The 14,234-nt window shown below is 35.8% G+C and overlaps 2 protein-coding genes across 3 annotated transcripts in view; one reads left to right on the forward strand and one right to left on the reverse strand.

Annotated features, from left to right (window-relative positions):
- Positions 1-14,234, reverse strand: part of LOC138713592 (26S proteasome non-ATPase regulatory subunit 1-like) — a 222,741-nt gene that overhangs the window by 200,626 nt on the left and 7,881 nt on the right. The window lies entirely within an intron of this gene.
- Positions 1-14,234, forward strand: part of 5-HT2A (5-hydroxytryptamine receptor 2A) — a 148,253-nt gene that overhangs the window by 106,939 nt on the left and 27,080 nt on the right. For both annotated transcript variants that reach the window (XM_069845777.1, XM_069845778.1), the window contains 2 exons: positions 9,179-9,406; positions 10,604-10,901. In XM_069845777.1, the coding sequence (XP_069701878.1) occupies positions 9,179-9,406; positions 10,604-10,901 (526 nt within the window). The remainder of the gene's footprint in view (positions 1-9,178; positions 9,407-10,603; positions 10,902-14,234) is intronic.

A 14,234-nucleotide genomic window follows, 5' to 3' on the forward strand; every position in this document is an offset into this window, starting at 1 on the left:
TCGAACGCTCTTTTAGTCAGTATAAATCTATCCTCAGAGACAATAGAAGAAGATTCACTTTTCAGCACTTGAAAGAAATGTTTGTAACCTATTGTTATGGTAACAGACAATAAAAATTGTGTTTTGTTGAAACTACATTGGAAGATAAGGTACGTCCATTATATTTTTTGTTTAGTTTGATTAAAATGTACCAATATTTAACGTACATAGTCATTTTTTTTATAATTTTAAGTCCATATTTAATTCCATATTTTGGTAAAAATCCATATTTAATTCCATATTTTGGTAAAAATAACTACATATATATTTACATATTTCATATATTTTTAGTCCATATAAATCCGTTCCCTGCTCATGACAATTCTAAAACCAGGAACGAATTATTGGCTCTTGTACGACTTCATAAGCAGAAGTACAGCACATACGAATTGGATAAAATATCTGCAGAGCTGGGCCATGAAGTAATTCGACTTCCACCCTACCATTGCCAATATAATCCGGCCGAGTTAATATGGGCGCAAGTGAAAAAAGAAGTAGCTAATGGAAATAGTTCTTTCCGGTTATCAAACGTTGAACAATTACTTCACGAAGCACTGGACAAAGTAAGTGTTGACAACTGGAGAAAATGCGTGCAACATGCTGAACGTTTGCAAGAAGAGGATTTCTTGAAAGAAGGCTTACGAGACAATGTTCTCGAGAGCATTATAGTAACACTTACAGACAGGAGTGAATCAGATGGCAGTGCGGATACCGACGAGGAAGAAGAAGCAGAACGCGAAGATGGAATAGAAGCAATGGTCTAGGACGAGATCGTAAGTCATTTTCTGTCATACCACTAATATAAATTCAAAGTAATAGGCCTACATGTTTTTTTTTCTTTTTTGTTTTTAAAAAGACGCAATTAGCCTATTTATCTACTAAATTTAAATTCAATCTCACTCATGTTCACAATCGTTATTTAAATATTATAACGTATTTAACAAAAGCATAAGAAATTTACAATTTAAATTACAGGAAATAAAAATAAAAACAAAAGAATAATATCCAAACACTATTAAATACATTAAACATATTATATTACACATTAAAACAAAATATTAACTATTAAAACTGTTTTTTTTTTTCGCTGTTACGCGTATTCGCTTTAACATCTCTGATCATATCGCGAGTTAATCTTTTGGGTGAAATCCAACTATTGTGTACTATTGTTGAGACTGGTTCTATTGTTGTGAACTACATGGCGTCTGTAGATATATTACTGATTTGTTACGAATATGATTTTTGGTGTGAATGAGGCCGGTGATATTCAGGGATGTTTTGGCCCGAATTTCCTGGTATTTTCCTTACGATTGAAGGAAAACCCTGAAGAACCTCAACCAGGAAATTCAACCCGACCGGGAATCGAACCCGGGCCCTGTGCGTAAGAGACGAGCATGCTGACCCCTCCACCACAGAGGTGGTCAAAAACAAAATTATGTTAAATAAATTCACCTGCCTATGAGCAACACTTGTGGTAAAATATTTTTTGCAACGTAACTTCTAAAGGGAACAGTACATGAGGAGGGTGGGTAAGCGAGCGAAACTACGTACGACCTTGAACACTTCAGAACTCTGTGTTCCACTATAAACAGAACAGAATCCATTCCAGCGGTCCTTTCAAGATGTCGAAGCGGCCTTGGAAGTCTCTTAAGAAATTAATCCTGGCAGAGATATTGCGGAAGGGTGGGAACTCAGGAACGGTTGTACAGAAGACGCCTCCTACCGTAAGCGGATGAAGACATGCGTCTTGACCTGAATGTGCCTATTGAATGAGATGAGAAAGATGCATGTATGATATGAAAATCTAAATTATTTTTCTACAGAAGAGGGGAAGGGAAAATGGATCGTGGCAATGAAAATTCCAACCTGGCATTTGCCTAAGTAACTGTTGAAAACTACGGAAAACCCACAGTCAGATTGGTCGGTCCGAGAATCGAACCATGGACCTCTCGAATGCGAGTCCCAAGCAATACGCATGAGCCAACTCGCTCGGTTGTCAAACTTACAGCATCGTAAAAAAAAAAAAAAAAAAGCCGCACTCGTGAACAGCGAAAATTTTCTAAGTCCACTTCGGGTCATGGCGATGTTACACGATGCATGTCCTTGTAGAAGCAGTTCCGGAACTATAGAACTATTCCGTATCTGCGTCTCATAGACCAGCGGTAGAGTGCTCGTTTAATGATTCAAAGAGTGCGGGTTCGGGCCTTGTTCGAGTTTTCATTTTATTTTTTTAATCGTTCTTTAGTGATATAAATAATATTCAAATTATATTTTGTATTCTGTTATCGTTCTTTAGTGTTACAAATAATATTCAAGTTAACATTTATATTTTGTTATCGTTCTTTTAGCGATATAAATAATATTCAAGTTATAATTGTTTATATTCTGCTATCGTTCTTTAGTGATATAAATAATATTCAAGTCATCATTTGTATTCTGTTATCGTTGGTTAGCGATATAAATTATATTCAAGTTACCATTTATATTCTGTTACCGTTCTTTAGCGATATAAATAATAATCAAATTATAATTTATATTCTGTTATCGTTCTTTAGTGATATAAATAATATTAAGTTATTTATATTCTGTTATTGTTCTTTCGCGATATAAATACTCTGATTTTATAGAAGTAATTATTGTAATATAAATAACCATTTTTCTTTATAAAATAGGTTATTTTATTTAAATAATTAATTATATATCATATAATATCTTATATTAATTAAACAAACCGACATTTATCATTTATATTGTTATCGTTCTTTAGTGATCCTGTATAAATAACATTGAAGTTATTTTTTTTCTGTTATCTTTGTTAGCGATATAAATTTAATATTAGGTTTGGAACAATACAGTTGCATAATACTGGTGTTACTTTTTTCTTTTTATATTATTATATTATACTATCTTCAAACACAATAATATGAAAAGCAGTGACGAGGAATCGAAACTGAGACGTTTACATCTAAATTCCGACATTCTTCCGACTGAACTACGAGGGCACAAGTATAGAAACATTTGCGGAAAAAGTGGCCCAATCCCCCTCCAAGATTTTCTGATGATTTGTAGAAGTTCGTCCAGGATGCGGGGGGCAAAGGCTAATTGGGATTTCCCTGTTCTGATCAGGTCAAAAATCCTGATAAAACTAATATTTAACCCTTACGGTGAATTTCGGTGAAGTCCGAAGGGCCCAATTAGTCAAATCCACTCTCTCACCGACACACTTGGGCTCCTGGGCTCTATTAAGATTCGAAAGAGACAGTGGTGTGCGGAAAGCAATGGGAAGTTAGCGCATTTATCCTTCCCAAGAAAAACTGCAAAGATGAGCAAAGGAAGCTTTTAACAGGAAAAGGAGCAACTTCTGCGGACCTCTGGAAAAAGAACTAAGGAAGAGACTAGTGAAGTGTTTTGTGTCGAGTGTGGCACTGTATGGGGAAAAAACGTGGCCATTACGATGAAATGAAGAGAAACGAATAGAAGCATTTGAAATGTGGATGTGGAGAAAAATGGAACGTGTGAAGTGAATAGACAGAATAATAAATGAAGTTGTGTTGGAAAAAGTGGATGAAGAAAGAATGATGGTGAAACTGATTAGAAAGAGAAAAAGGAATTGGTTGGGTCATTGGTTGAGAAGAAACTGCCTACAGAGGGATGCATTGGAAGGAATGGTGAACGGGAGGAGTTCGGGGCAGAAGAAGATATCAAACAATAGACGACATTAAGATATGTGGATTATGTGCGGAGACTAAGAGGAAGGCAGAAAATAGGAAAGATTGGAGAATGTTGGGTTTGCATTGAAAGACCTGCCCATGGGCAGAACATTTATGTTTGTCCAGATTGCTTGGAATGTCGTGGCTGAGAACAGTCGCTATTTGAAAAGACTCTAGTCGATTCCATGCCCACTCGACTGCAAGATGTGATCGAGATGTGGGGAAGATAAACTAAATATATTGAATCGTGGCTTTTTGTTTTTTTTTTTGTTTTTTTTTTTTGAATGATTAATTTTTTTAATGTTCTAAGCCAGACGCCAGTAAGTTTGTTTTGTATATGTCACGAAACAGATTTTTGATGAGAATAAAATCTTTTTTTCTTTTCATTTGGAGCCATAATATCATAATAAATAATGATAAAGTCATGGCATAATACATTCATGAACCTGATGTTAATTACTAAAATAATCATAAAAGAGAAAGGAGCAATTATGTATATTTTGTATCTCTGTCTTAAAAACAAAACAAAAAAGGACATAAAAAAGCACTAGATTGTATTCGAACGCAGGACCTCACGCATAAGAGGCGGGAATGCTACCATTACGCTATTAAGTAACACAAAGAGTACTTAAATTATAACTGTAGATATCAGGCAACGTGGTACAACATGTAACATGTCCACACCTGTGGAGTAACGGTCAGCGCGTCTGGCTGCGAAACCAGATGGCCCGGGTTCGAATCCCGGTCGGGGCAAGTTACCTGGTTGAGGTTTTTTCCGGGGTTTTCCCTCAACCCAATACGAGCAAATGCTGCGTAACTTTCGGTGCTGGACCCCGGACTCATTTCACCGGCATTATCACCTTCATATCATTCAGACGCTAATTAACCTAGATGTTGATGCAGCGTCGTAAAATAACCCAATAAAATAAAAAAAAATAAACATGTAACATCGCCTGTCTCCGAATTGTAGCGAAGATACCCGAAGAGAACTTCGCTTCTGGAGAGCGGCCACATTTCTTTTGACAAATGTACATAAAAGAACCCTGTCTGCCTCTAAATATTACAGGACTGCAAACAAAATGTGTTGGTAAATTTATTCTTGCTCACATTGAAACTGAGTATAGCACAATAAGCTTATGAATTACCAAAGAATGGTTGGTTTGTCCGACCTACCATACCAAGAGATAAAAATAGAAGGAAAGAGAATGTTATTAAACCATGGCGATACTCATACTAATTGACGCAAACTGATGCTAGGTCAGAACGAAGACCACGAAACGATCGAGATTTAATCTGATTAAATGAGTATTGTAAGAATACTGAAAGATGTATATTAGGTGGAAGCATAGTGAAACTGATAAAAGTTGTAGTCTTGAAAGTGCATTAGGCTGATTAATCTGTTATACGTAATCAGGGCTATAAGCTAATGTATATGTGCAATGACGGGGTACAGCAAAAATCGATTCTTGAAAACAGAAAACTAAATTATTAGACAATAAATAAATTTAATGTTGTTCCGTCAATGACTTAACATGTTATACATAAGGTATAAAACCTTTGTACTACATATTTAATTGTTGGTATTAACGTTTTCGTCGCTTATATATGCGACATCATCAGATACCATATTTTACATTCATAATATAATAACCCGTGTTTTTATAGGCCATTGATATCAATAAGTTAAAAACTTAAAATAAATATACACTCATATAAAATTACAAGTCTTCATTATTTAAAACTAAATTAAATTTTTTTGGGAATAATATCATGTTAAAACTTGTTTAGAATTCAGATTTGACTGCTGTGTCATACGAAATTTATTGTGAGTGTATTGAGTAGGTATATGAGCCCAATATTATAATATAAGTTTATGTCGACTCACAGGTATTAAATTTGTGTTAAAATTAAAGTTATAATTCAGGCGTTCATACGTTTGTTGAAAAAAACAATGTTAATAATAGGAATAACGCGTCAAATGTTTTCTATTATAGACGTATTCTTTCTATATTGGAATTAGTAGCGTAGGATTGGATATTATCAACGTATTAGAAACTTATTTGACTTCAGTCTTCAATCTAGAAGGGGTGTTGTGTGACAATATGACACCAGAAGATTTTCAAAGTAATACCACAGTGTAGTGTATACAGTCACGAAGCTTGAGTTGTGAGGGTGCTAGGAACAAATTGACTGTGCCGGTACTATTTCACATTGTCTGTAATGAGGCGATATTAGCGATCCTAGTGGTTAGCAACTATCTATGGATACACATTTACTACGTATTGAGCTTCGTGACTGTATATACTAGACTGTGGTAATACTTTGTGTTATAGGAGGTTGTACTCAGTCTAGAAGTGATGTAGAGTGTTATGCTGGGAAGTTAGTTTTTTAAAGAGTTTGCGAGACAGTATATTTACGTGTTTGTTGAACGAGAGCGGTATGGTCATTGACGGAACAACATTAAATTTATTTATTGTATTTCAAAGGCTTATCTGAAAAACTTCTTCAAAATGAACTGTAAATTATTTTATTCCCACACAACTTGAATGAATGCGCCACTGAATCGTCCTAAGCATGAGATCACCGGTAGATCACAGAGTAGCGAAAATATTAAAAGCAACACTTCTTAAAATACTGAAGCCTATTACAGACTATAATAGTCGTAGACTGAATAAGTATATTTTTACAGACTCCGAGTTCAAAGTTGCTTCCGACTCCACAGCCGTAGTTTATTGCCACAAAATTGTTCGCACAAGCTGGCTTACACAAACTGCATGAGCATAAAAACGATCCTTAGAAATCTCCAGTGCCATAAAACGGCTGGAATTGTTTACTCAACCCCTTTTAAAATAAAGAGAGGATAAGCAGCTGCAATTCTATTTCGTTTACAACTACCGAGGCTATTCGGAGATGGGAGAATGCTACAACAGTAATAGAGAAATAGCGGTACAAGAATGCAAACGTAAATAATTTCCTCATATTTCTGTCTGCTACAAATGTCAGAATACACGATGGAAATAGAACCTCGCTCCCATTGATGCAAAACATTTAGGCTGAATCGAGTTCACATTTCTATTACTTTCATATATAAATATTCCTCGATATCTATACTAATAATAAATCTATAGCCGAAATTTTTCTGGTAATTTTCGATTTTTCAAAAATAATTGGTCCTAACATATATAATTAACCACCCTGAAACCGAAAATCGCATTTTTGAAATTTTTGTTTGTATGTCTGTCTGTATGTTTGTTACCTTTTCACGCGATAATGGCTGAACCGATTTATATGAAAATTGGAATATAAATTAAGTTCGTTGTAACTTAGATTTTAGGCTATATGGCATTCAAAATACTTTATTTAAAAGGGGGATTATAAGGGGCCCTGAATTAAATAAATCGAAATATCTCGCTTATTATTGATTTTTATGAAAAATGTCACATAACAAAAGTTTCTTTAAAAATGATATCCGACAAGTTTTATTCTTTACAAAATTTTGATAGGACTGATTTTTAATGAGATAAATGAGTTTTAAAATTAAAATAACGCCATCTAAGACGGTGCAATGAAATAACAAATGACTTCGTCTATAAGGAGCTTTGGGCAACAACAATCGAAAAAGGGGCCTTGGACAGCAACAATCGAAAGCTATTAAACTATTCCTATGCACAGAAAATTTGATAGGCTTTTTTGTACATTCGTTTTCTGTATTTCTTAAAATAATATTTATGTACAAACTCATTTTAATCTCAGAGAATTAATGAACAACGAGAGTGTATTGATTTAGTATGCAGTAATAGTACGTTAGCTTAGCAATCCATTATTTTATAATTCAAATTTTAACTATGCTCAATTGAATCGTGTTAAAATACATAAAATAGACTATATATGCAATAAATGCAATGCAAAAAAAAAAAATTGGGTAATGAGCCAAGCAGATTATGTTGCGCTGTTGTAAAGGTTGTTGCTTCTGAGATTCAAGAGCCCCCACAACAAATTAAAAACTTTCTTATCGGAGTACATCCGTTATCAACGCACTTTTTATATAATATAATATAATATAATATAATATAATATAATATAATATAATATAATATAATATAATATAATATAATATAATATAATATAATAAATATGTAGCCGAAAATTTTCTGGTAATTTTCCCTTTTCCAAAAATAATTGGTGTTAACATGTATAATTATTCATCCTGAGACCGAAAATCGCTTTTTTGAAATTTTTGTTTGTATGTCTGTCTGTCTGTTTGTTACCTTTTCACGCGATAATGGCTGAACGGATTTCGATGAAAATTGAAATATAAGTTAAGTTCGTTGTAATTTAGATTTTAGGCTATATGGCATTCAAAATACTTCATTTAACGGGGCCTGAATTAAATCAAAATATCTCGCTTATTATTTTTTTTTGTGAAAAATGTTACATAACAAAAGTTTCTTTAAAAATGATTTCCGATAAGTTTTATTCTATGCAAAATTTGGTAGGTCTGATAGACTTTTAAAATAATAATACAATACGTTTTCACCGCCGCCTCAGATTGTAGCGTTGTTGTTCCTGCAGTAATTCCCATGTGCAAAATATAAAATTTTTGAGTAGGAAGAAAAAACACATTTATTCATTCCATGGCAATGGTACATAGGAGATCGTGAATTCTTACATTTTCGAAAGAAAGAAATATATTACATATCACTGTTTATGCTGTATCACTATTTAAGTTATTTGAAGGTTTCAGAACCATTGTGGGCCAAGCGCCATTTACTGAAGACGTAGAAAACAAGGGTTAAAATTAAGTTATTATTATAATTCAATGGAACCATATAGCAAGTAATATAAAGTATACAAAATAAAAATAAATGATATGTCAATCTTCATTAAACTATAGTTGCGTGTAATAACAAATAAGAAACATGTTAAAGGAATTGTCATTGCACCAAATGAGTGGTCTCTGGACCAAAATGATCGCAATTTAATTATTTAAATACAATTTCAATTAAGTAACATATTAAACGATTTATCCTTCTAACAAACACGAATGTTCCCTGGATCAAACGTCCTATTTTAATTACGTAATTACTTTATATTTATTTCTAACAGGTGCAGCGGAGCGCACGGGTACGGCTAGTTTGAATAATAAAATTGTGAAATTGAGGGGTTCAAAGTCATAGTGGGCCAAGCGCCATTTATTAAAAATGGAGAAAGCAATGGTTAAAGTTAAGTGAATACCATAATTTAATGAAGATTGACGTATCATTTAGTTTTAATGTTTATACTTTATATTACTTGCTATAATATGTTTCCATTGAATTATGGTAATAACTTCATTTTAACCCTTGTTTTCTATGGTTTTAGTAAATGGCGCTTGGCCCACTATGGTTCTGAACCCTTCAATTATTATGTTTTAATTATTGCTTGCACAGGTTACTGGCCCTTCGGAATGGTGTGGTGTAATGTGTACGTGACGTGCGACGTACTGGCATGCTCCGCGAGCATCATGCACATGTGTTTTATTAGTCTCGGTCGTTACCTTGGGATCCGCAACCCTCTCAAGACCCGGCATGCCTACTCCACGAAGAGACTCGTAGGCTTCAAAATAGCTCTTGTGTGGCTGCTGTCAATGCTTGTCTCTAGCTCCATTACAGTGTTGGGTGAGTCCTCAGAGCACAACGCCTCTACTATCATTGCAATCGTACAGGTATCATCAAATCTTATCGTCATCCTATTGGTACTGCAACATTAATTATGAATGTCACCCATAACCAACTTCAATTCACATTTAAGCCTTTTCTTCATTTGGTAACAAAACTAGATGGCATTTAAAATCACTGCATTCAAATTGAAACTGAGGCATGGTATAAAAAAATGGCACAAAAAACAGTAGTCCGCAATTTTTGTAATTTTACACTGTGCCACAGATGCAGCAACATCCCCCATTTCAGAACTACGTACCTATTGAATCCAACATCAAGGAAGTCACGAAAAAGTACGAGGATTGTCCAGAAAGTAAATTTCCCTGGGCCGTTTACAGAAAGAAAACAATTTCATGGAAATATTTATTGCAACAGATACAGTAGTTATTGAACTATTTTTCAACATATTCCCCACCAGAATTGAGACTTTTGTCATACGGTGGGATCAAATTTGTATCCCTGTGGCGTAGAAGTGTGTTGTCTAGCATCGGAACCAGCCGTCTGCGCCTCTCTGTTGATCCCGCGGTATGACAAATGTCTCAATTCCGGTGGGGGATATGTTGAAAAACAGTTCAACAGTTGCTGTATCTGTTCAATAAATCTTTCCATGAAATGTTTTCTTTCTGTACATATTTCCTTTGAAGATTGAGTTGATAGGTACGTAGCATGAAAATGTAGGGTGTCTGTATGACACGGTCAAAAACTCCAACGCGAACTTCACGAAACGCCTCAATCATACAACCAAATTATTGTGTTTGAAAAATTAGCAATGTCAATTTTCTTATGATTACAAATGACATTTTTTTTTTCAGAACGTAACTTTACTTGTAATGACAAAAAAAAAAATAAAATAAAATAAAATAAACTTCAAAGCTGAGTGTTACGTTGCCACGGCAACAAACAAGTAACAAAACATTTTTTTTTATTCGTTCCTCTTATGTGTTTGTAAGGTAACAATAACACTAAAAAATACTGTGCCTCAAAATCGACTTCTTTTGCTGCAATGAAAGTAAACAATGTCAATATATATATATATATATATATATATATATGTTTTTTTTTTTTGTGTCCGTCACCAAAATACCTCTGCAGTAATCGCTGCCGCAGTACTTCACAAGACAAATAACGCTGAAATTATTTATTATTTGTTTTCAGGGATTCACAACCCGCGAAACATCATGCCAGAGCCTGATATCTGCGTCATCAACAATCGCGCCTTCTTCGTGTTCGGGTCGCTGGTCGCCTTTTACGTGCCCATGGTCATCATGGTCGTCACATACGTGCTAACGGTTCAGCTCCTACGCAAGAAGGCGCGATTCGCGGCGGAGCATCCGGAGTCGGACCAATTCCGGCGTCTGGGTGGAAGGTTCGCGGCGTCTAAAGAGCACCATCACCACGGTACCGCGTCTACGACGTCGCACCATTTGTATCGAACTAGCGGAGGGTCAGACAGGCAAGTACAGCAAGATTCTGAGTTATTTACCGTTAGTAATGTACTTACTCGCTCCATATACAAAGTACAGTACGATTATTTAGTCCTGACAGTCGCCGGCAATGTGTGCCTGAGTCAGGCGAGTCCATTAAGTTACGCCAAGGGATGTTCAGGTTAGTATGTCACATGCAGTCAGAGCGATCGGATGTCACGCATGCGGTAAAGCGTTGTTTCCAGTACAGTAAGCTATACTGCATTCCTTTACCGACTGCTCGCCTTTATCTCTATTCCGGAACATTCCCCACTACTCTTATTACTTCCCCTCTTTCGCGTCGCTGAACTGTCAGGAATAAATAATCGGTCTCTACTGGAAAAATACCGTATCGAGTATAGTCATTAATACCCTCGACACGACCCAGATTCAATTTCCGGTGTTACTGAAAATTTCTGTCATCAGTAAGGACGCGGTATGTCCATCTACTCTGTTCATCACAAGCGCGATGATAGCTGCATAGGCTAGATGCTAGAGAGTTTCATTAATTTTATTCTAAATATTTAATACAAGTAATGGTTAGCGAGCCTGAACATGAAACGAGCGGGCCCGGGTTCAAATCCAGGTTGAGGCAAGTTACTTGGTTCAGGTTTTTTTCCGGAATTTTTCGTCAACCCAATAAAAGCAAATGCTGGGTAACTTTCGGCGTTGGACCCTGGACTCATTTCGCTGGCATTATCACCTTCATTTCATTCAGACGCTATATAACCATAGCAGTTGAAAAAGTGTCGTAAAAGAACAAAAAAAGAAATAAAAAATTGAATACAAAGCTAGGTCTTCTTAAAATCCATAAATTCTCCAGGCAGAAGTTCCACAACTTAATAAAGAATTATGGTACTTACTTACTTATGGCTTTTAAGGAACCCGGAGATTCAATAATTATGGTATATGTATAAATAAGATACATTCTCTTTGGACGCTATTAAGGCATGAAAGTGCAAGGAGATGTCTTCATAACATCGGCACTAGATTTAGGTGGTGTGGTTGGCACTATACTTTGAATGTCTTTATCCCCGGGAAAGATCCGATACTCAATTTCACAGGAGGCTGTGTGGACCCTGGAGCTGTTCTGGAAATTCTGGTAATGAGAAAAGTCCCGCCACTAACCGGGATTGAACCTGGAACCTTCTAGTTCGCAGTCAATTGCTCGGGCGCCAATATATGTAGACTGTTACAGCCTACATGACGGAACAAATTGAAGCCAACCGTTTACGAGACAGACCCAGACAGACTCCTGTTGGTTATCTCCGGTAAAGTTCGAGCACTGCTCCTAGTGGAAAAAGTCCTTAATACACGAGATCTGTGTTGGCTATGTTTTTAATTTTGATGTAAGTGAATCTCGAGGTTTCAATTTGTGTTTTACTTTTACAGAAGGCAATAAACACAATAAATGTAAATTACACTTTTCTTTCCCTTCATGAAATATCGATGGCTAAGAAGTGATACCTCGTATCTGCACAAAAATTGACCAATTAGTTTAACTACATTATTATTTATAATAACTGTGTTGTTATTATTATTATTATGTTCCAAAACGGTTAAGTAATATTTTGTCGTCGAGTAGAGGATCTTGCAAAGCAGAAACATATTATACAAAAAGTCTGTATATATTGAAAGAAATTAATTTTAAAGAAGTTTTTTGATTGACCTGCAAAAGTCCAGATACGAGACCACTTCTCAACCATCAAAATAGCTACCATCTTTACTTTGGCTAGATGTCCGTGATGTTAGTAGATGCATAAATTATTGTATCCACGTTATAGAGGTTCGTAAAGGTGCCAAAGTGATAATCCTCAATTATTATCTTTACTTCGGATGTGCTGCCATCTTTTGAATGAAGGTATATTTAGGAGAGATTTCGATACTGTGTATTGGTAAGATCTCGACATGTGTCGATTTTCCTTATTTCTCCTATGGTGCTTCTTAGACGATCTTGGGGTGTCTATCAAAATTTTGGTGTGTATGCTCTTAGGAGAGTTCGCAATGCTTTCACAGAGCTTTTTAGTGCCACTTTGTTCGTCTATCTGCTATTCTCTGCCCGTTTGCATGCAAGCATGAAATTACTCATCTTCCACTGAACCAATCTTAAAATTAAACTTTATATTTTTATTTTAATTGGTATCGGACAAATTGGAAAAGGCACAACTCTCGATACAAACATGGAAAATAAATTAGCTTGGCATATCCTTCTACTTGACCCTAAACGCTATAGGAACAATTATTAATGATGGAAAAGAATTGGCATTTAAGTTCGCTGAAAGGATTAGGCTGAAAATCAATGGCCGGATATAATTGAGTGTATTTGTTTCGAGAGAGGCATCCAAATTTAAGTTTACGGAAAGATCAGGGTATGTCATATGCCCGCGCAAGAGGCCCCAAAAGGGAAGAGGTTGAAAAGATTTACAAAAAACATCAGAACTGTATAGGATGAATTAAACTTGTGGGAAGAGCCTAGCAATGCTTTGAATGCGGATGAATCCGGTCTCCAATTGATACTCAAACCGGGAATAGTATTAAATGCTGAAGAAAAGAGGATGTGTATCATCTCACCGCGGGAGAAAAGGGTTCTGCAGTAACCGTTATGGTTTGCTCAAGTGCTGTTGGTCAGGTTATGTTATCATTTGTCATAATGAAAGGTGTTAGGCAAAGGAATGTCCAATGGATAAGCTGTTATGTCTGATTCAGGATATATGACAACTGATGTTTTCTCTTTGTTCCGTCACTACGAATCACAAGGCAAAGTTCTTCTACCTTTTAAAACGGACAGTATTACATTTCAAGGATTCAGATGTGCTCTACAAAGCCTCACAGTAGCGTACAGAGATGCTATGCCTACCTACACACAGGACACACAAATGTCAGTCTCTGGATGTGGTACTTCAAGAGTCTCAAACATTTTTATAATGAGGCCGCCAAAAATTTCGTTCGACATCCAGGGAAGGGAATCACGAAAGAAAATTTTGGTGGCCTGAAATTTGCTTGGGACAAGGGAGCAACAACTGGCAACAATAGTGGGTTTCGAAAGTGTGGGATCTTCCCCATCAATCTTGACGATCTAGTTCAAGCCGAAAATGGATGTGAAATTTGCGTTGAAGAAGACATTAGCACTCCCTCAAGAACATCACAGCACAAGGACATTTAGGATTGCCTAATTCTTCAACTGCTCGTAGTTCCTTTGAAGAACTGTCGCCAGTTACACTACTAACACCTTGATCTGGTGGCAAGAGGAAGAAAGCCCCAAGAGTCAGACGTAAAAACGTCTGAAAACTTCAGAAGACAGCTGAAGGAGACTAAACAGCAAA

The sequence above is a fragment of the Periplaneta americana genome, chromosome 14 (assembly GCF_040183065.1).
Source record: "Periplaneta americana isolate PAMFEO1 chromosome 14, P.americana_PAMFEO1_priV1, whole genome shotgun sequence".
NCBI lineage: Eukaryota > Metazoa > Arthropoda > Insecta > Blattodea > Blattidae > Periplaneta > Periplaneta americana.